This window comes from Triturus cristatus, chromosome 3_1 (assembly GCF_964204655.1).
Source record: "Triturus cristatus chromosome 3_1, aTriCri1.1, whole genome shotgun sequence".
Taxonomy (NCBI): Eukaryota; Metazoa; Chordata; class Amphibia; order Caudata; family Salamandridae; genus Triturus; species Triturus cristatus.
In genome coordinates this window covers 1,054,521,104-1,054,544,114 of record NC_140583.1, presented here as the reverse complement: position 1 = coordinate 1,054,544,114, position 23,011 = coordinate 1,054,521,104, and the positions used below count along the sequence as shown (strand labels likewise).

Sequence of the window (23,011 nt, the reverse complement as noted above, 5' to 3'; positions counted from 1 at the left end):
GGGTGTGTTGTGAACTGTTGGGGTAGGAAGATGCAGCCGTCTGAAGGGCACACTTTTAAGACCATCTGTGGGAAGTTGGCCTGGCATATGCTGGTCACTAGTTATAGTGGCCACCTTGCACCAGTCCAATTCGACTATTATGGTAGATACGTTTAAGACAACCTTTTAAAGAAAGCTATCCTAGTGGTAGCTGTGGAGAGCAGCCTTCAGGCTAAGTATCAGAGGAATGTAAAGCAGCTTGTTTTACCTTATAATCTCTTGAATTACCAAATGAAAGGACACCACACAGGTATATATATCAAATATATATGTATTTATTTCTAGACACACTCTACTAATCTCTTTATGAGATTAGAAGCCAGGAGCACATTCAAATATCAACGTTTCACAATAAGTTAAGCACAAATATGGCTGGGGCCCTAGGGGTGTACCAGACCATATACTAAAAAAGAGGTTTAGGAAAGTCGACTTGCATAATGACAAGGCCTAGGGCCTGTAGAATCGCTGGGGCTTCACTACTGCAGTGAAAGCAGGTAAGTAACAGACCCACGGAAGACGCATGCAGTGTGTGAACACAGCCGGGGTTTCCCTATTGATTACAATGGAGTAAGTCCCGGTTTGATTTTTAAAGTTTAGGGTACTTCGAGGAAGTCTACAAGCAAGCCACTTACAAGGTAAGTAATTCGAGGGCCAACACACACTAGGGCACCAGAGTGCACGAGTTACCTCACCCAGGGAAGCCGGGTGCATAGGTGTCTTTTGGTGTCGGGTCGCGTCTCTGTTTTCTATGGAGACCAAAGAAGATTTGCTGCTTGCGAAGACTGAAGAAGTGCCCGTTGGAATCCAAGGCTGGATTCGAGATGCAGATGACCTGAAAATTGAAGGGACAGTGTTCACAGTCACTTGGCAGTGACCTGGGGCCAGGAAGATGGATGCCCACGGATGTCGGGTGATTTCAGGTGATCAAGGGTGTTTTGACTCTTCGCTCATGAGGTCCAGGAGGGATCGACTATGACCAGCAGCTGGATTCGGAGTGTCCCACGACGTCTACAGCTGATGGCGGTGTCGGCAACCGGATTGGAGCCAACAAGCCTTGGCAACAGCAAGTCTTGTGAAGAGTGGAGAAAGTCGATGGTGCAGACTAGCAAGGTCTGAGGGACTCACCCAGCGAGGGTGAGTGAGGGCAGGCCTGGAGCAACCAGGGGAGCCCTTTGAGTCGATAAAGTCTTCGGGGGACCCACAAGCCAACGGGCAAGGGATCGCGAAGGCGCCTCTTGAGGAAATGCTTCACAGGAGCCCATGGTCACTCGGGACGGGGTAGGCCTCTGATTTTCACTGCAAAACCTGCTGGAGGCTTGGGCCACAAGTGGTCCAAAGCACAAGTTCGTAGAACGTCGTGAAGGGGTTGCACTCGACAATAGTGCATAGTTCCCAGGTATTGTGGTTCCTCGTCACTCGTGGGGTCCACTCGCCTCAGCTCTGCTGCGGACTCACAATGGCCATCGAGAAGTCAGGAAATCCACTTCCTGGGCTGCAGGGACTTCGTACACTGCTGGGAGCGGGAAAGTTTGCGACCGTTGATTCAAGTTTTGGTGCCTGCCAAGCAGGGGAGTCACTCCTCGACTCCACAGGAGATTCTTCCGTCTTCCAAAGGTAGTGGAAAGTTGAAGGACCAGGATTCTTCTTGTAAAGCGTCGTCCAGGGTCATCTACTTTGCAATGGCAAGGTTTCCTATCTTATACTGAAGATAGGGGAGGGACTAGCTCTATGATAACTCCTCTGGGAGGGTCAGGGTAGGGGGTGGTTACACCCACTTCCTTTTGTCCAGTTTCGCGCCAGAGCAGGGGCAGGTAGCCCCTGAACCGGTTTGAGCTGGCATATGCACAGAGGAGCCTGCTGCTCCCCCAGTGCAAGACTTCAAAGCACTCTAGGAGTGCACCCACCGAACTCCAATACACTAAATCCTGTCTGGAAGGTGGTGACACCTCCCTGTGACAGGATGCCTATTGTTGGGCCTCCTCCACTGCGAGTTTCAGTCAGCAGCAGGAGGGCAGCCCAGTGTCTTTGCTGGTGGCATCCATTTTGTGATGCCAGGGCTCTTTCAGATTTCTACCGTGTTACCACAGTAGAGACATGTCTTCCCCTCTAGAAGGGTGGGATCATGTTCCCACATCATGGACTGATGTGGGGATATGATTCCAAGTTGTTTGACACCAAACACAACATGTTTTGATGCAGTCATTCCAAAGTTAGCATTTATAATGCACTTAAGAGTATATGGTTTAACCGCATCCACAAACAGCCACAAGGAATAGACCCTGCCAGCTGCAGAGGGGCCCTGCTCAGGCAGAGGCACCCCCTCACATTGTAAACCAAGCACCCTGCCCTCAGGATTGATAGGGCCTGCCTTAGGGGTGACCGATAGGTTTATATGTGTGTTTATGGTGAGATATAGGAACCTATACCTCAGTGAGGAGTGCTAACACTAAATCACACAGGCTGCAGTAGCAGGCCTGTGGTGTCAGATTTAGTCTGCTTCCCAGGGGTGGCATAATACATGATTCAGCCCCTGGTAGGCCTGTGAAGTACCTATGCCCTTGGTACCTAGGGTACCATATACTAGGGGCTCATAAGGTGCCACAGTATCCAATCACTAGTGCATCTAGTATGCACTCAAAGTCGTTTAGAGAGAACAGAGAGACTGGGGCCCTGATTAGCAGGGACCCAGCCAGACTATAGCCAGAAACCAGTGTATACATCAGAAAAAAGTGGGGGCAACATAAGTGCAGATCCTACTCTCCTACACCATCTAACAAAAAGAAATACACTTTGTATTACTTAATCTCTATGCTGATATGTGGTGTATGAAAATGTATATGTCTTGCCATTAGCTCATGGTTCTGATGTTAAAAACGAAATAGAATTAGTTGGAAAGAAGTCCTAAAATAAGAGTAGAATAAATAAATGAACAAGATGATTCAGTATTAAGTCCAGTATCATTTTAGGACTGGAACGTTTTTAGAAAGCCATAGGTATTATATGAATTAACAATATCACCGGTAGCCCTAAAGTATATTACGTACAAATATCCCAAACGATAAACTTTTCAGTCAGAAGTAAGAATTATGTTTTGCTTTCCTCCACCGTGCTCAAAGGGTACGTACCATTTCCTAGATCATCATACAGCAGCGCTGCCTCTTCACCGCAGATCTGTCCACTGACCAGACATCTAGCCTTCACAGTGAAGGTGTAGTTGTGACCCATCTTGAGATTGGAAATTTTGAAGACGTTTTCTGTTGTGTTTCCAAGAAACAGGGAAGTGTTGGTCACACTGTCATACATATATATTTCATAGCCCTGCAGCAGGAGAGAAACCATCAGCAACTCAAGATGCACATACTTTGAAAGAGGGCTAATATTGGTTACACAGAAACATGGCAGTCTACAAGTATACATCACTTTCATTCCATGACCTATCACACTTTCTCTTTTTACTTAGCGTACACTGCTCTCAAAAGGTGGAACGTGCTAACAGTAGATCAGTCCTTACATTGATGGTTAAACTTTTTTTTTTGGTTGATCGTCATTGTACCTACACAGAGCTTTCTATACCTGGTACACTTACAAAAAACGCTGAAGTTTAGGATTCTGATATTCACACGTCTGCCCCTGCCATGCTTTGAGCAGATTACTTCAAGCACAATTTGATAATAAAGTTATCTGTCCTACTGACTTCAGTTATCTACTTATTTATGTTTTTCTAGTCTTCACTAGGCGGGCTTGGGGTATGTTTACGCACAGTCCTCGATCTATTTTTCCCTCCATGAAAGACTGGTTCCCCACCACCTGCCTTTCTCAAGGTCCAGCTAAACACCACCACCCTCTAATTTCTTGAGATAAGGTGATAGTTTTCTCAATCACAGCACTCAGTCATAATCAATTTCTGCCCTACGTTTAACACCACTACTAGACAATTATAAGAAAAAAAATATTACCTACCCGACTTTCATTAAAATTCTTTTCTTTCAGAGCTAAGCTCTTCCAAAACAGGAGGACATGGTTGTTTTCACTTATGACTTTCAAAGCATCGGGTGCAGACAAAGGAACTACAGACATAATTAAAATCTGAGATTATATAATAGCAACAATTGCACGTTGATTACAAATAATCATGCTTAAAATATACATACTTTTGTAGCAGGGTCCACTTTTCCACCCCCACCCCCCCAACAAATTGTTCCCCCTAATCAATACAGGTTTGTACAAGGAGCAGGCACAGCAACCAACCTCTTATCATCGGTCATTATAGACTAGACAACCAGAAGCTGAACAAACAACCAATTTATCTTTGCTGTGTAAATTTTACATCTGCATTCAACTGTGTGCAGCACAATCTCCTCTAGCAACAACTGGCCCACTGGGATATTCCCACTTGCCTCTTGAAAGCGAAACAGTTGCTATACTCTGGCACCTGGGCAAGAATGAGAATAGGTGATGGTTCCTTCCTGTCCAGGAAATTGACACCACCAAGGGCTTAAAACAAAGATGTATGTTGGCAACGTACCTGTGTAATCGCTTTCTGGCCGACCTGACCGTAGTTTTGAATGAAGTAACGCCCCCCCCCCCCCACAGACCAGGAGCCATGCACATCTCGAACCTTCTATATGCACACAATGTGATACTATTACGTCAAACAAAAAAAAATCGGCCTGCAACGACTTATCGACAAGCTATCCCATTACTCATCTGCCAATGGAATGTCAATAAATGAGGAAAATAAAACAGGGTGATGTAAGTGAGCACAAGAAAGCAGAAACCTCACAACTGGTACCTACAAGGACGTCAATTGGAGTTGGTTAAAATCTGCAGATACCTCAGGGTATTATTTGATGACCAGGTTGGTGCCCTTCCTTCAACACAAGATTCCAGGGAGGTATGGCTTGCGTGGATCCCCCAACGTTTCCTTACCCAGAATGCCCTGACACAAATTTCCTACCACCCAGCGTTCTCCCACACGAGTGAGGCACCGTTTTTATCGGGAGACCCAGGGGAACGCTGGATGGTAGGAAATTTGTGTCAGCCCGGTGATGCCACAACATTCCCACACAAAAATGTGTGAAAAAGGTGATTTTTTTTCAGCTAAATTCGAAGTTTGCAGGGCATTCTGGGTAAGGAAACGTTGGGGGATCCACGCAAGCCATACCTCCCTGGAATCCCCCGGGTGTCTAGTTTTCAGAAATGTATAGGTTTGCTAGGTTTCCCTAGGTGCCGGCAGAGCTATGGTTCAAAAACTACAGCTAGGCACTTTGCCAAAAAAGGGTCATTTTTCACAGCGAAATTGAGGTGTGTCCACGTTGTGTTTTGCGCCGTTTCCTGTCGCGGGCACTAGGCCGACCCACACAAGTGAGGTACCATTTATCTCGGAAGACTTTGGGGAATGCGGGGTGGGTGGAAATTTGTGGATCCACGCAGATTCTAGAACTTTCCACCAGAGAAATGTGGGGAAAATGCGTTTTTTGGGGCAATTTTTTTAGGTTTGCAAGGGATTCTGGGTAACAGAACCTGGTGGGAGGCAGTCAAGTCACCCCATCCTGGATACCCCTGGGTGTCTAGTTTTCAAAAATTTATAGGTTTGCTAGGTTTACCTAGGTGCCGGCAGAGCTAGGGTTAAAAAACTACAGCTAGGCACTTTGCCAAAAAAGGGTCATTTTTCGCTATGAAAATTGAGGTGTGTCCACCTTACGTTTGGCACCGTTTCCTGTCGCGGACACTAGGCTGACCCACACAAGTGAGGTACCATTTTTCTCGGAAGACTTTGGGGAACGCGGGGTGGGTGGAAATTTGTGGATCCACGCAGATTCCAGAACTTTCCACCAGAGAAATGTGGGGAAAAGTGTTTTTTTTGGCAATTTTTTAGGTTTGCAAGGGATTCTGGGTAACAGAACCTGGTGGGAGGCAGTCAAGTCACCCCATCCTGGATTCCCCTGGGTGTTTAGTTTTAAAAAATGTATAGGTTTGCTAGGTTTACCTAGGTGCCGGCAGAGCTAGGGTTAAAAAACTACAGCTAGGCACTTTGCTAAAAAAGGGTAATTTCGCATTGTGAAAATGTGGTGTGTTCACGTTGGGTTTTGAGCCATTTCCTGTCGTGGGCACTATGCCTACCCCTACAAGTGAGGTACCATTTTTATCGGGAGACTTAGGGTAATTCAGATTTGTAAAGGAACTGTTATTACATATTGACTTTCAATGCATTTCTGCCTTCCAAATGAAAGACATTGTGTAAAAAAGAAGTCATTCTAAAAAATGACTGATAATTCTCATGCTAGTATGAGTATTCCTAATTTCGGAAATGTGCAAATATCTACTGTTTCTAAACTCTATATTTTGTTCCCATTTCAGAAATACATAGGTGTCTTTCATACTGATTTTTCCATGTACACATTTTTACAGAATAATTACTATATACCCGGTACATAATAAAAAACCATTGCAAGTTGCTGCTCAGTTTTGGCTCTGGGTTCGTCGGGTTCTTGGTGAACCTACAAGTCCTATATATCCCCACAACCAGTAATGTCCAGCGGATGTTACGGTATATTGCTTTCAAAGAGCTGTCAAAATTAGAAAAAGTTACAGGTGAAAACGTTGACACAAAAGGCACTTTTTTTAACACATTTTCAATTTTTCCTATATTTAACTGTTACTTTCTATAAAGAAACCTTGATGGATCTACACAAATGACCCCTTGCTGAATTCAAAATTTTGTCTACTTCTCTAAAATGTATAGCTTTCCAGGATCCATTATTGCTTTTGTACCCATTTCTACCATTAACTGGATGGAGGTTGAAAGCACAAAAAATAGCAAAAATAGGATATGTCCCAGAAAAATGCCAAAACTGTAAAAAATGTTGGGTTTCTGACAAAAGTCTGGTATCCCCTAAAAGCTAGGAAAATTGTGATTTCAGCCCCACAAACCCTTGTTTGATAACATTTGCAGGGAAAACCCAGAGGCTTTCATTTGCATCCCGTTTTTTCCATAAAAAACCTAAATTTTGCTGTATTTTGGCTCATTTCTGTGACCCCTCCAGGGAAATCCACAAACCCGGAGTACCTTCAGAATCCCCATGATGTTGGAAGAAAAGGACGCAAATTTGGCGTGGATACCTTATGTGGTCAAAAAGTTACAGGGGCCTCAGCGCGCACTACCCCAAATAGCCAAAAAAGGGCGTGGCACAGGAGGGATTAAAGGCCTGGCAGCGAAGGGGTTAAATCAAAAGAAAGATAAACAATAATACCTCCATGGCATACAGAATTTTGTTTGAATAAAATGACCACTCAAAGGTTATATAATCCACTGTAAAGAGACTAAAATGACACTAATAGGTATGCATTGGATACTGATACTCATCAGTTATGCCAGTAGTAAAACGTTTTGTCACAAAGTTGTATCACCTGGGCATATACATACAATATATATAATTGTGTCACAATAGACTCCGAGTGGTCTGACAACTCAAAGCTTCGTTGGCCCACATTTACTGAAGGACCGCAGGTGTCTACAAAGCCTACGCCTGCATGGCCTTCAGTGTCATGATCCGCAAGTCTGAACATGACTCAGAGCTGTGGGTACGCTCAGAACACCAAGGTAAGCGAAAGAAGAAAAGGTAACACACCTATTAGTGTAGTATCAAAACATTAAATAAGGAAAAAATTAAACATTAAAAGGAAATATTATATAAAATGAATCCTTCTTAGCAACAAGCGCATTCAACAACACTTGTGATACGAAACACAATTTGATCACAAGTCCGCTTCAAGAAGTAACAGCCATGATTTACCAAGCACTTGTAAAACACAGAGAAAATACATACATACCCAAAAAGACAGGTAATATATAACCTCCAGACAGATGCGAAATGTATTGTGGGAGAATAACAAGAAGAGCTTCCTATAAGCCTAATAACTCCGACCATAAATTGTATGACCGAAAACAGGTAAGGAAACTGCAGCTAGAAGTCTCCATCAGATTGTTTCCAACACTACCTATTACACAGCATAAGATAAAGAGTTCACCCCATATGTTCTAGGAATGAACAAATGAATTACCTATCCCCTCCACAGAGGAGAAGGCCACTAACTCATGTCTGTCAAAGAAAACACCATAAACTCGGAGTTTACTAGCACAATTTTCCAAAAAGCGAAGCACATTTAATAAAAATGTAGATATGCAGTCTGCTCAGAAAGAGAAAACAACCTGTGACAAACAAGTCTAAGAGGACTTTAATGAAGGATGAACCACAAGGGATCCCTGAAAGTGGACCTTCTTGGCCAGTAGTCCTGTCGTTGGGAGATCTGAATTTCAGATCATAATGCCCTCACACACCCGCAGGAACACGCTATTAGGGGATGGGCACCTCTATATGAGAGGTGCCGCCTCTTTAACGCACTGTACCAAGAAGTCAGGGGAGGATATGTGCAATCAGTGTGTCTCGACCGCCTTGAAGTAAGTAGATGGGGTTTAGGGCTATGAGGGACGCTGTCTATTGGACATGCCAAGTAATCTCGGCCACCGTAATGCCTTGAGCCCTCTCCCTCTAAGCCTTCCCATCCACCAACCACTCCCCACTGTCACAACAATATCCACAGGAATATAGTCTCCTGTTAAACAAACAACCGGACCTCCGTAGAGAAGAAGGTCTCACGCACGTTGCCGTACCTATAACGTGACTGCGGCCACCCGTCGGCAAGCCATCCCAGCTCTTGAGTTCTGCTGAGGCTAGGCACACATAGCATGCGAGCAATAGGGCTAACATCAATAGGCCACCTTGAAATTCTTAACCAGCATTGTAATTTTTTTTTTTTTGAAACCGTTTATTGCAATCTCAAGAATATACAAGTATGGGCCTACAACCTTCCGGCCGGCCGCTAGAATGACAGGAGCATATGACATACGCACAAAAACACTTGGCGTTGCAAAGGAGCAAAATAGGAGGTACCAGCGTCGTGGGCCACATCACTCTGACCCCACAATACGGTTTCATTTTATACAAACAACACAAAAACCACACCCGCAAGGCAACCTGCAATCGAAAGTAACAGCACGTGCTCCCCGAATGGGGGACCCCAGCCATCCACAGGAGTCTAAAGAGGGGAAGGGGAACAAATCGAGGACTGGGGGAATTCCGTGCTCAGGGCTAGGGAAAGGAGTCAACTAAGGGGACGGGGCTGGTGAGGCCGCAGGCAGCAGTGGTGGCGCGCAGATACCCCCGCGGCAGGCGTTCCAAGGGCCCCATACTTTCACCCATGCCCCAGGCTTACCCCTCGCCACATACACCACCTTTTCTCGGAACATGCACCAATCCATGTGTTCTTTCCAGGCCGACACCGCCGGGAGCCTCTGGGATCCCCACAGTTGAGCAATGTCACGCTTAGCTATCATATATCCCAGAGTCACCCATCGCGTCTGCGGAACCGAGTAGTCAGTTGGTTCCCACACATTCAGCAGGCATCTCCTCGCTTCAGGCAGCAGCTCAACATGCGTAACCACTCGCAGGACCTCATGCACACCACGCCAGAATCGCTCCACCTTCGGGCATTCCCACAAAATATGCAAAAAAGTCGCCAAAGCACCACACCCACGCTTGCACAACCCATCCTCAGCATAGCCCATACGCAGAAGCCTTGGCCCCGTCATGTAAACCCGATGGAGTATCTTAAGCTGGACGAAGCGAAGGCGAGCCGGTATGGCGACCTCCTTCGGCGAGGCCACCGCGGAAATCCAGTCTTCGTCGTCCAACTCCAGCCCGTCGGCAACCCAAGCCTCGCGGAGGCCAGTCAGCAGGCCCGAGCGGTCATTAATCAATTTTTTGTAAATAAGGGAGATCGTGCTGTCCGGAACGTGGCCATCCAGCACTCTATCCTCCAGGGGGGAAGACTCCGGGATGGAGGCGACGTCCGGGAAGACTGAGCCCAGTGCGTGACGGACCTGCAAGTACCGAAAGTATTCACTGCCCTGCAGCTGAAACTCCGTCTGCAGCGCCTCGAATGTTTTAAATCCCCCTCTCGTCCAGAGGTCCCCCACTTTACTGATGCCGATCGTGTCCCACTTCTCGAAGCCCTTCGAGGTCCACAGGGAGCCCAATCTCTCAGACGCGTACAACGGTGATGCCCGGGTCAAACGGTCCTTCCACCCCATAGCTGCGTTAGCCGCGTGCCATACTCGTACCATGACACGCGTAGGTCCCGTCAGGCGGGGGCCGGGCGCGCCAGAGTAGAGCGCTCGATTATAGTCGCCACCAGGCAGGAGCATCTTGTCCATTTCAAATGCCGGGTTTAAGGCGGGCCCGTAAAGGCCATGATTAATTGCAGCTAGCTGGGAGGCCCAGTAATACCGTTTAATATCCGGGAGGGCAATCCCCCCGTCGTACCATGGGAGCGTTAACTTCGCCAGGGCAATACGCGGCCTCCCGTCCCAGAACAGGCGGCGCTGTAGACTCTCCACCTCACGGAAGTAGCGCGCCGGGACTAAATCCATCGTGTTCTGGAGAGCGTACAGGAAGCGTGGCAACGACATCATCTTAAACAATGCCGCCCGGCCGAGCGGCGAAAGCGGCAGGCGCCGCCAGCGCGCGACGTCCTCCTTCAAGCGCTGGAGGGGGGGAAGCAAATTCCGCTCGTAGCGGGCCTCCGGGTCCAGAGTAATGTAAACCCCCAGGTACCGAAACCCCTGTGAGGCAATCTGGATCGGACAGCCCCGCGGGAGGACGGGAGCCTCCCCGGAAAGCACATACACACATGATTTAGCCCAGTTGATGACAAGGCCTGAGTTGCGGCCGAATGAGCGCAAAACATCAACCAGGACAATCAGTGATTTACGCGGGGAGGCTAGGTACAAAAGGATATCGTCAGCGTATAGGGACACGCGGTCCTCATACTCGGGGGTCCAACGGAGACCACGGATGGAAGGGTGCCACCGCAGCCACTCCGCCAGGGGTTCCAAGGCCAGCGCGAACAGGAGCGGCGACAAGGGACAGCCCTGTCGCGTGCCCCGTCCCAGCTCGAATGGGACCGATACTCTTCCATTCACCACCACCTGCGCCAATGGGCCCGAATACAACAATTTGACCCAGCTAATGAACCCCGGGCCAAATCCAAACTTCGCCAGCATAGCCCAGATGTATGGCCACTCGAGCGTGTCAAACGCCATGGTGGCGTCTAAGGACGCCAATATGGCCGGCTCCCGCACAAACGGGACACGCGCGAGCACCCCGTGCAAGCGCCGCAGATTAAGGGCCGTGTTGCGATGGGGAATAAAGCCGGACTGGTCTTGGTGGACCAGATCGCCCACCACGCCGACCAGCCGGTTGGCTAGCACCTTGGCGAGGATTTTGGGCTCCGCATTCAAGAGCGAGATAGGCCGGTAGGATGTAACCCGGTCTCGAGGTCTCCCTTCCTTGTGGATCACCACAATTGTAGCCAGACGTTGGTCCGGCGGGAGGGAGCCCAGCGAGTGGGCCGCCAGGAACATCGCACGGAGGTGGGGTGCCAGTACATCCGGTCGCAGCTTATACAGCTCGATAGGGATGCCGTTCGGGCCCATGGCCTTGCCGGATGCGACCGAGCGTATGGCGAGGGCAATTTCGTCGGAGGTAGGAGCGGCATCTAACGACACCCTGTCCTCCACCGAAAGGGAAGGCAGCGCGATATCCCTAAGCAGGGCATGGGAATCCTCCTCCGAGCAAGGAGAAACCGGGGAATACACCTCGCGGAAATAATCCGCGAAGCAAGAGACAATGTCTTCTGGCTCGGTGACACGCACACCATCCGTCCTCTCAATCAGCGGGACCACACGACTCGCTCTCTCCTTTTTATCCAACCATGCAAGCAATTTACCAGCCTTATCACCCACATCATACAGTCGCCCCTGTTGCTCTCTATAGAGGCCCCTGGCCACCTCCGTGACGAGGGCCCTGTAGGCCGCCTGCTTAAGTTGTAGGACATGTAGTGCAGCATCCGTCACCCCACCCTCTAGATCACCCTCCAATTCAGCGATTTCGGCCTCCACCCGGGTCACCTCCTCCTGCTCGCGCCTCCGGGCATGGGAAATAAAGGAGAGGGCCTCCCCTCTAAGAACTGTTTTAAAGGCTTCCCACAGGGAGATAGCCGAAGGGACGGACCCCGCATTCTCATCGAAATACCGCTGTAAGGATTTAATCAAATCAGCGCGAATGGTGGGGTCGCGCAGGTACCAGGCATTGATTGGAGCTACTCTGCCCTCCCCCCTCGGGAAGACATCAATTTGCAACAGGAGCGGGGAGTGATCTGAAATACCCCGCGCCAAATGGCGCACCTCTCCTACCCTCCCAACATAGGCCGCAGGGACAAGGACATAATCAAGCCGTGAGAGGCTACCATGGGCACCCGAGTGGAAAGTGTACTGCAGCTGTGTGGGATGTTTTAAACGCCAGCAGTCCACCAATCCCAGTGTATCTAAGAAGCCGGACAGCCACGCCTGCGCCCGGGGGAGGTCCCTAGGGGGGTGACGATCCACGGTCCCAGAAACCACCGCATTGAAGTCCCCCCCAACCACCAGAAGCCCCCCCCGGAAGGTCAAGGAGGAGGCGCCCTAGGTCTGCAAAAGTCGTAGACTGTAACCCCGGTGGGACGTACACTGAGACAAAGACAACTACTTTACCCTCCATTCTCCCCACTAAGACAGTGTAGCGTCCCCTCTCATCATGGCGCACATCGTCTATTTCCAACGGGAGCGAGTTCTTCACCATGATGCCCACCCCCCGTGAGCCCGACGTGAAGCCCGAGTGGGCCACCAAGCGATAGCCACGCCGATTCATGGCACAAAAGGAATTACCAATAAGGTGTGTCTCCTGCAGAAAGACCACATCTGGCGAAAGTCGTTTCAAATACTGCAGGACCACACCTCGCTTAATCCTATCCCCCAGTCCGTTAACGTTCCAGGACAATAAAGTCAGGTCCCTACCCCCCATCACATACAGAAGCCATCATTCGTCCCCCGGAGAGCACCTTAAAAATACCAATACAATAAAGGGTTTGCCTTGCGGTAAAAACAAACAACACCCCACCCCAACCCACCCATCCCAACAGAACCCCCCCCTCCCTGCACCCCTGCATGAGCCCAAACAGCCCCCCCAAAGTGCAGTGTGCCTGTCGCCCCATGAATGATTAAACTAACTAGTCCCCCAGAGGAGGAGGGAGAGCCCCCAAGAGACCCCGTACCACCTCCACAGGAGGGAGACTTAACGAACAGTCGAAAATGACGACAATGTTGTCCAGAGCGAGGCCTACTATTAGTCCCTCAGTCCTGATCCAGCGAGCCCTCCCCTCCAACCGCGCCCCCCCCCACCCCCCCGGCCCCGATCCCCGGGCAAGGAGTCCAACCAGTCCCCGGCTGCCTCGGGACGATCAAAAAAGTGCGTGCGGCCATCCACCTCCACCCGCAACTTAGCTGGAAAAAGCATCGCATACTTGAGGTTCAGGTCCCGTAGACGACGTTTGACTCCGAGAAAGCTCAGTCTCTGCTTCTGGACCGCTGGGGTGAAATCAGGATAGAAGTTTACATCCATATTGTCAAGTCTGACCGGTCCTTGTTGCCTAGAAGTCTGAAGAATAGCGTCTCTGTCCCGAAAGTTGAAAATCCGGGCAATGAGAGGCCTCGGAGGGGCTCCGGCCTTAGGTCTTCCTCCGGGAACCCTGTGGGCACGTTCCACCGCAAAGAATTTACTCAGCCCCCGGGGCTGGAGATGGGTGAGAATCAGGTCCTCCACAAACAGGTCCGCCGCCGCCTCCTCACGTCCCTCCGGCACCCCGACAATGCGGACATTGTTCCTCCGGGCCCGACCCTCGGAATCCTCCAGTCGACGATCCATCAGGGCGCTCGCCTGGCCAAGCCGGCGCACCTCCTTTTGGAGGGCCGCCACGTCCGCTGTAAGGCCCGAGGTGGTGTGGGCCAAAGAATCGACCCGGTCATTGGTCTTGGATAAATCGGCCCTCACCAGGCCAACATCCACGTTGACCGAGTCAATCTTTTGCGCCAGTGTGTCAAAGCGCTGGTCCACCGAGGCCTTCATCTCGGCGATAGCGCCCATGACATCTCGCAGGGTCAGATCCGCGGGCAGCGCAGGAGCATCAGTCGGGCCCTCAGGGGACCTATGCGGCACCTCGGGAGATCCCATCTGGAGGGTGTAGCGGTCCATGCTGTTGGACTGATGGGCTGCGCCACGGCGGGTCGATTTCACCTTTGCCCGGTCGCCATCTTGCTTTGTGGACATGGTTCCAGTCCCCAAATCGTGCCGATCACCTCGGAAAAGGCCGACAAACCAGTTCACGGGCTCCGGGGGGGGGGCCACCACAGGTCCGCAGGACGGATCACAGCCGGCGGGCCAGCAGGGCACCCCAACGAGGCCACACCACCGTACACCGCCCCGCAACCCAACTTCGCCAACGCAGCAAGGAGGGTGCAAAAGCGAAAGTGAAAGTGCGGGGTACGCGAGTCGCCCAGCCCTGCCCGCCGCTGTTGATCACTTTGTCTCCGGATCACCCCGCAACTCCAATCCGGGGGGCCGGCGTGGAGAAGGCCGCAAATCTCAATCGGTGCTCCCGCCGGTGTCCGAGGTCCAATTTGGAAACGGAAAACGGGTGACACCTCAGCTCGGGCTCACCAACACAGTCCCCTCATCTAGGACAGGATATTTTCAGGATTTATGTAGGAGGTCACGGAGGTCCTCGGGAGCCTCGCACCTACGCAGCCATCTTGGTTGCGCGCTAGGCTCCTCCTGTGAGCATTGTCTGGTTTACCGTGGGCTGTCAATTCCCCGTCCCCATTCAGTCCTGATGAAGACCCAACGTGACTTCCCAATGGAGCACATTGTGGGTTGAAACGTCGACGACCATGCAAGGCCCAGATTGACCAAGGCTCTGCTTATCAAAAGAAACATTGTTAGCCAACTGAGTCATTTGTTTTATATAAATTATCTAGCCTACCCCCCACTTGTACATAAACTTTTACCACTTTGTATATATTTCACACTTGTTGAGCACTAAACACATATGTCATATGATCACCATTTATGTGTAAATATTTCACCTTATACTGACAGCCTTGATCTACTACGTATGTAAATGTATTTAAATGATTTAATTCGGATAAAATAACACAGTAGACAGAATTTTGAGCTACGTGTTTATTGGTTACAAAGTTTTTTCCTTTGTTCAAGTGGTTGAGATACTGACATCATTAACTGAAATCAGGACACACTTGTGACACCCGGTGCACTGATAAGTAACTGACTTTAACCCAACAGAACCACTCTTTGTTTATCTATGAAGAAGCATGACACCCTAACGGGTGTGTGAGGGCATTATGATCTGAAATTCAGATCTCCCAATGACAGGACTACTAGCCAAGAAGGTCCACTTATCTGACTAAAGAGGAACTAACCCTTTCTTGTGATTAATGATACTGTCCCAGGGAGGAGCTTGGGTTTAGGAGCTTGTTAAATTATTCTGCTCTTCCTTCCCTCCTTCTGATTTTTGTGGATGAACCACAAGAACATGTATTCAAAAGAATACAAAACGTAGGCCCTAAATCCATCAGCGCCATTAATAAATATGCACACCAGAAGAGTAGTGAGGACATACTACACTGATTACTCCAACGAGTAAAGACCAGAGTGTCCCTATATACCAGACTTACCACTGGCATACCAACATGTCCCTGTGAGAGACAACGGACGGTCGAAACCATGCACATTTTAACATACTGAACTGCTTCAAAGAAGCTTGCATCAGAAAATCTTCCATACAAGAAGACATCTCTTTACAATAACCTCTTGAGCACAAAGCTCATCCTCAACAGCCAAGGGACAAAGGGAAACCTCCCTCGGTCATCTAAATCAATACCAAACTCAAAAAGGGAAAAAAGGTACTTAGAAATAAACATCTGCTCTTGCAGGATACCTAGTGGTCAAACCAACAACAGTCATGTAAAATGCCTAAACAAAGCAAATTCGCTTATAAAGAAATACCCTGCATCTCAAGTATAATGACAAGTTACACCAGTAGCAAACAACGTCTTAACGCTACATCAGCTTGACTCCCAAAATGATGGGCACCAGCTAATGGCATGTCGACCAAAGTCGACTGGACAGCCTTGGAGAAACCCGTTGTTGCCAACCAATCCTGATGCCTTAATGCCACTGCAGATCATCCCTAATCAAATCACCAATCTCAGAGCTGAGGTTATCCGAAAGAGATGTTAACATATTATGTATTGAATCCCATAAAGCATGGGAATATCGCTCCAGCACACAAGCCGTATTTGTGGATCTCAATGCTGAGCTTGCAGAAGCAAAGACATGCTTACCACCTACATCACAACTCCTAGTCTCCTTACCACTGACTGGAGTCTTGGGTATTGAATCTACATCCTGTGGAAAAGTCACAACTTGAGTCAACAAGCTGTGTGTGGAAGGATGTCTATAAAGACAAATTGGGTCCCCAGGCGCAGGCATGTGTCTACGTGCAATATCCCGCTCCACTGATGTGCCCGACTCAGCCTTGGCCCAAGTACCTAAAAAAATATATAAAAGGGCCTCCCGAAATGGAAGAACAGATTCTTCCCCTGTCTGTCACTGAAAAAGGACAATCAAAGGGTCTGTGGACCTTTGCACCTTAGGAAGTGACCAGTTTCCTTAGCATGTCTGCAAAGGAGGAACTTGCTTCCGTAGCAAGGCCGGGGGGAGAAAGCTACCCTGAAGCTGTTGAAATATCCAGGCCACTAGCCTCTTCCAGAACTGACAACCAGCTCTCCACCGTCTGAGGCACATTAATGTTGGAAATGGGCTGAAAGGGCCCTGCCTTAATCAACACAGGCTGTCTTTCCACAACCTCTTCCTGAGAAGGAATCAAAACCTGCATATTGCCCTCAGTCTGAATAGTCGACTCCGCATCCGATGACGTACGATGCCTACATGGAGGAGGAGAAGCAACTTCGACCGAAGCCGCTATCCGTGTCGGAGACAGCGGATTCAAATCAGGCGCCGTAGGTCGCGATCCTGAAGGACAGTGGACCTCCGCCAGCTGACGTCGACCAGCGCCAACCCCTCGAGTCCAACGGCTCAACCATCACTGAGGGCAAACCCTCCGCTGTGCCCCGGAAACATGGGAAGATACGATGCGGAGTCGGGTACTGCCTCTTCAACCATCGAACGGGATGAGCCATGGGAGACGGAGTCTCCAAGCATTGAAGTCTGAGAATGCTGCAACTTCACACGCTTGCCTTTTGACTTCTCCGTAGAACAACGTCCTCCAGAACGGCTTTGGTTCCTAGATCGACCCCGCAAATACTCTTCCCGAGACAATGAAGACCAAGACGGGGAAGTCTCCGAGGATCATGACGCACACGCTGCCATCAACTTCAAACGCCGCTCCTTTAACGACTTTGGTTTTAGTTTCTGGCAGGAGCAACAAACCGCAGCGTTGTGATGCTCCCGTAAACACCACATACAAACTGTATGTGGGTCTGTCACCGACATATGTCGGCTACAAAACCCACAAGGTTTGAAACCTGTAGACATTAGACAAAGGCACACAGTTCCACTGAGACAGTGTTGAAGCAGGTCACAAAATTGACCAGAGGAACCGCTTCTCCAGATTGTGTTACAGCGCGGAAAAGAAGAAGCTGACGTCCGTGCGCCAGAGGGGGACCTATATGGTTCCACTGACTTCATGACAGGAGTCGACGTCATCTCAGAGCCATACGACGCTGTCCCCCGGCACACAGAGGTACAGCTGAAAAATCCTGGACCCCGACTAGCACCTGGGGAGAATTCAAAAGCTAAGGAAAATGCAGCTAGATGTCTATCAGATGGAGCTTTTATCAGAAACCGCTTTGGTTCTCTCCCAGGTCTTATCCTCACAGTGCCTTGGCATGGGACCATGAACAATGTTAGATGCAGATTGTATATGACCGGGAAGGAGGACATCATCCACTTAAAGTGCCTGTGCCCTGGTCTGGTCTGCTGCTTGAAAGAAGGAGAGTACTCATAACTCTCTTCAACCAATGTGGTCTATGCACATGTAGGCAAGCTGTACTTGCTTGTTGCAAGGCAATGGACTCCGCCTTAAATAATAATTTCACTAAATTTTTTTAAACTAACGGCAGTTAAACTAGAATCGTGAGAATTGCAGCCACATTTTATTGTTTCATTAAAAATCTGTTTATAAACGAGGCTTTAGAAACAGTGGCTATCAATGTTTGTTTCACATGCATGTTTGTAGTTTGTGTCTTTTTGGGTTGCACTATGGGGTTCTAAACAGAACCTCTGTTGGCAATAAGTTTACTTCACCACCACTCTGGAATAACAAATTCAGAGCTACACCTCAGATTGCGCACGAGGCACTCTTAAGCTATAGATTACTTGCACTTTATCTGGTATGTTAGGAGCAGCTCAGATTGTCTTTTTAGTGATGTTTGTATTTAAGATCGTATATGCAGAATGTCATCTGCAGCTCTTGTATTTAAGCGTTTTACACCATGTGTTTTTATCATGATCAAACTGTAATAACTTTTTAATGAAAAAAGTTTGAAAACTATGTTGATATGCACTTTAATGGACAAATGTCTAAAGTATTTTTCTAATGTTGTCACCCCTCTCACCCCCAAATCACCCATTAAGCAAATATTCTTGAGAAACATTTGAGTTTAGGTTTTTCTCTTTGTCTGAATTATGCATTTCTTTTTAATGCATGTTCCAGTTTACTGTTCACTGAACATTTCCCTTCTCAAACTGAGGGAAAGACTGCTAGTTGACAACTTATATTTTCACGTGCACTAGTGCAGTACTAAAACTAGATAGGATTGTCATCTGTTTTTAAATTGCCAAGGTATTTTGGATGTACGTAACAGGGCACCACTATTAGCACTAAATGCTGTGAGATTTTTTAAATAACAATCTTCCTGCATCAACCCCTGCTCCTTCACTCATGATTGTTCTCAAAGAGACTTTTTTTTTTTTACTTATTGACATAAACTTACTCTGTGAAGCTTAAAGACTGCCCTTGAGCGAAGTCGTCTGCCTTTTACACTTTGTTTTTGCAAACTCAATTTCAAACTTTGATGGCTTTCTATGCTTTTTACAATTTTGCTGTTTTTGCAAACTAATTTTCTAGTATTGATGGCTTTCTGTCCACTTTTGCTAGGTCACAATTCAGTTGTCAGTGGGTGCTGCAGAAAAATACTATTGTTACCACAATGGTGTACAACTCTTCAAATCAGCACTCACTGCCAATTTTAGTGAATTGCCTTCTCAGAATGCTGTGCATTTGTTGCCAGTATTCAGTTAAAACTGAAGTGTAATAGCCAGTAATTGAGACAGCATTTTCACCCTAACTGAAGAACATGTTACGTACCTTCGGTAATGCATTATCTGGTAGAGAAAATTTCTAGCTGCAGATTCCGTTCCTTTGAACTTCCCAGGTGTCAGACTGGATCTAGGAACGTTTTGCGTGAGCAGTAAACCTACGCGCCATCAGGTGGATCTGTCCGACTCTGCGGGGCGTCAGCGGCATCATTGAAGTTAGTTATGACACTGCGGTCACCTATATAGGCACCACCCAGGTGCGTGGTTTCAGGTTTTTTTTTTTACGTTTTCCATGCTAGAAGCACAGAGCAATGAAGTGAACTGACTATTGTGTGCCATAACTAGGGCCCTGCAAAGGGAGCAACCCTAGCCCTATAAATGAGTCCACAGAGTGGGGAGGCACTTTTGGGTCTGTAAGTAATCTGCAGCTAGCTATTGTCTCGACCAGATAATGCATTACTGAAGCTAAGTAACTTGTTCATCTGATAGAGACTTCAAGCTGCAGATTCCTTACCTTTGAAAAGATACCCAAGCCATATATCCTGGTGGTGGGCTGCGGACAGATTTTCTAGACTAAAAAGTCCTGCTGGACCGAACAGGCGAAATGCACGTCCCTACAGACCGGCCTGTCCAGGCATTAGTTTCGAAAATGTGTGCAATGAAGCCCATGTTGCTGCCTGGCAGATGTCCAGGACTGGCACTCCATGAGCCAACACTGCGGTCACATACTTCCCCCTGGAAGAATTGGCTTGTAAGCCTTCAGGAGGCTGCTTCCTAGCCGGGGGTGTAGCAGATTTAAATGCAGATAATGACCCAGCGTGAAATAGTTTGCTTCTGCACTGCCTGACCTGTTTTAGCTCCCACATAACCCACAAAGCATTGGAACTCTTTTGTGCGGTCAAGGACGAAGGACACCGCTCTTTTTGGGTCCAGATGATGGAGAAGCTCCTCTTCCTTAGAGGGATGCAGGGGAGCAAAAAGGTGGGCAGCGTGACAGATTGACCCAGGTGGAATGTAGTCACCAGTTTTGGAAGAAATGAGGCACGGATGCGAAGCACCACCTTATCCAACAATGTCATAAGGTAAGGAGGCTTCGATGACAAAGCCTGCAATTCACTCACCCTTCGGGCAGATGTTGTCACTACCAGAAAGGCTGTCTTGATGGTAAGGAGACGGAGGGGACAATTGTGTAAAGGCTCAAAGGGAGCAGATATGAGATATGCGTGAACCATATTGAGATCCCACTGTGGCATGATAAAGAGCATAGGTGGAAACATATGTGCAAGCCCTTTTAAGAGCCTATTTAGAATAGGGGATTTGAACAAGGAGGGTTGGTCTGGCAGCCGCAAGAAAGCAGACGAGGCAGAAAGGTAACCCTTAAGAGTACCCAAAGCAGAGCACTGCTGGGCAAGGGTAAGAATAGAAGGAAAAATATCAGACAAAAAAGCAGAAAAAGAGTCAAACTTTTCTGTACAATTTTCAAACTTTTGCCAACGCAGGCGTATACAGCCTTAGTGAAGGGCCGCCAAGATTACATTACATACTTCAGGAGGAAAGTCAAAAGCTATCAACTGTCACCACTAAATCTCCACGCAAGGAGTTGACTGGTTCAGGTGCAGAACCCTCCCCTGCTGCTGCGACAGAAGATCCTCCCGAAGAGGCAAACTGAAAAAGGATTGAGGCTCATTCGAAGCAGCTCTGGATACCAGACTCTCAGTGCCCAGTCTGGAGCCACAAGAATAACTTGGGCCCTGTTGTTCATCATCTTCTTTAGAACTCTGGGCAGCAGTGGTATAGGTGGGAAGGCATTCAGGAGGCCTGAGCTCCACTTGCGGAGAAAAGCGTTGCCGAGCGATAGCCGCATTGGAAACTCCTGCGCGCAAAACTGCTCACACTGTGCGTTCTCTTCAGAGGCAAATAGATCTAACCAAGGCTCTTCCCACTGCTAAAAGAGACATTGCGCCACCTCAGACTGTAAGACGCCATTCAGGATTCGCTAGGCATCAACGGTTGAGTTTGTCCGCCCTGGTGTTCAGAGAACCCGCCAGGTGTTAAACCACCAGGGTCATGCCCTGCTGTTTCAGCCATGTGCAGAGCGTAAGGCCTTTTCACAAAGATTCCAGGACCCCACCCTGGCCTTCCTGTTGCAGTAACACATGGCGGATGTGTTGTCCATGAACACCTGCAGCAACTTCCCCTTGAAAGAGGGAATAAATGCTTTCAATGCTAGCCAGATCACCCCAGAGCTCCAACAAGTTAATGTGGAGCACTGACTCCACCGGAGACCTGTGTCCCCTGATCTCCACCTCTCCCAGATGGCCGCCCCATCCCAGGAATGATGCATCTGTCACTACTGTGAGATCTGGTTGCGGAAGGGAGAGGGGTCTGCCTCTAACTCAATCGCAGTTCGTCAACCACCACTGCAGGTCTTTTGCAGTTCCCTCTGAGTCCTGGACCACATCAGAGAGATTCCCCTGTAGCAGTGCACACTGGAACTTCAGGTCCCACTGCAGAGCCTGCATATGCCATCGGGTCTGATTTACCAACAGGATGCAGGAAGCCATGATTCCCAGCAGCCTCAGAGTCATTCTCACTGAAATCCAGGATAAAGGCTGAAACATCAGTATCATAACCTGAATATCCTGGACTCACTGCTCGGGAGGCTACATCTTAAACAGCAATGTGTCCAGAACAGCTCAATTGAAAGGGAGTGTCTGAGAAGAAGTCAGGTGCGGCTTTGGCATGTTTATAGAGAACCCCAGCGAAGGCAGGAGGTCCACCGTTGTCTGGCGGTGGGAGAAGACAACCTGGGACGAGGACGCCTTCAACAACCAGTCGTCGAGATAGGGGAAGATTGACACCCCTAACCTGTGCAGATGAGCTATGACCATCGCCATCACCTTGGTGAACACCCGAGGGGCGCTGGTAAGGCCAAAAGGCAACAGTGAACTGAAAGTGCTCATGGCCTACCTTGAACCACAGTAACACCTGTGGGCCGGCAGGATGGGGATGTGAAAATATGCATCCTGTAAGTTCAATACTACCAACCACTCTGCCTGGTCTAGGGCAGAAAAGACCTGCGCAAACATAAGCATCTTGAATTTCTCCCTTTTGAGGAAGATATTGGTGGTTTGGGGATCCAGAATAGCCCGTAGACCTTTGCTCTTTTTCGGTATCAGAAGGTAGCGGGAGTAACAAACACTGCCTACTTCTGAATCTGAACCTTTTCTATAGCTCCCTTGGCCAGGAAAGCTGCAACTTCCTCTTGGAGTAATAACAGAGGATCTTCCGCCAGCCGTTCTTGAGTTGGCAGTAAAGAAGGAGGAAAAGAAAGAAAGAGAAGAGCATAGCCACACTGAATGATCTACAAGACCCATTTGTCCGATGCAATAGACCTCCAGCGCAGGAGATGATGTTGAATTCTCCCTCCAACTGGAGTGGCATGGTCTTGTAGAAACAAACTAAGAATGCTTGGAGCCTGCAGCTGCAGGGAGCTGGGTGGCAGATGACTTCTGGCTACCATTCCCACGAGGGTGGAATGTACCGCGTCCACGTCCTCACACAACTTGGGGAGTATGTGCAGGACGCTGGCTGGGATATGGCTGACGCGGTTGATA

The 23,011-nt window shown here is 48.7% G+C and overlaps 1 protein-coding gene across 1 annotated transcript in view; it reads right to left on the bottom strand.

Moving 5' to 3' along the window:
- The window catches only part of SORL1 (sortilin related receptor 1), a 744,876-nt gene that overhangs the window by 11,487 nt on the left and 710,378 nt on the right, over positions 1-23,011 (bottom strand). Inside the window, exons 45-46 of the mRNA XM_085645831.1 lie at positions 4,000-4,106; positions 3,165-3,357 (exon numbers count right to left, since the gene is read on the bottom strand). Of these exons, the coding sequence (XP_085501957.1) occupies positions 3,165-3,357; positions 4,000-4,106 (300 nt within the window). The remainder of the gene's footprint in view (positions 1-3,164; positions 3,358-3,999; positions 4,107-23,011) is intronic.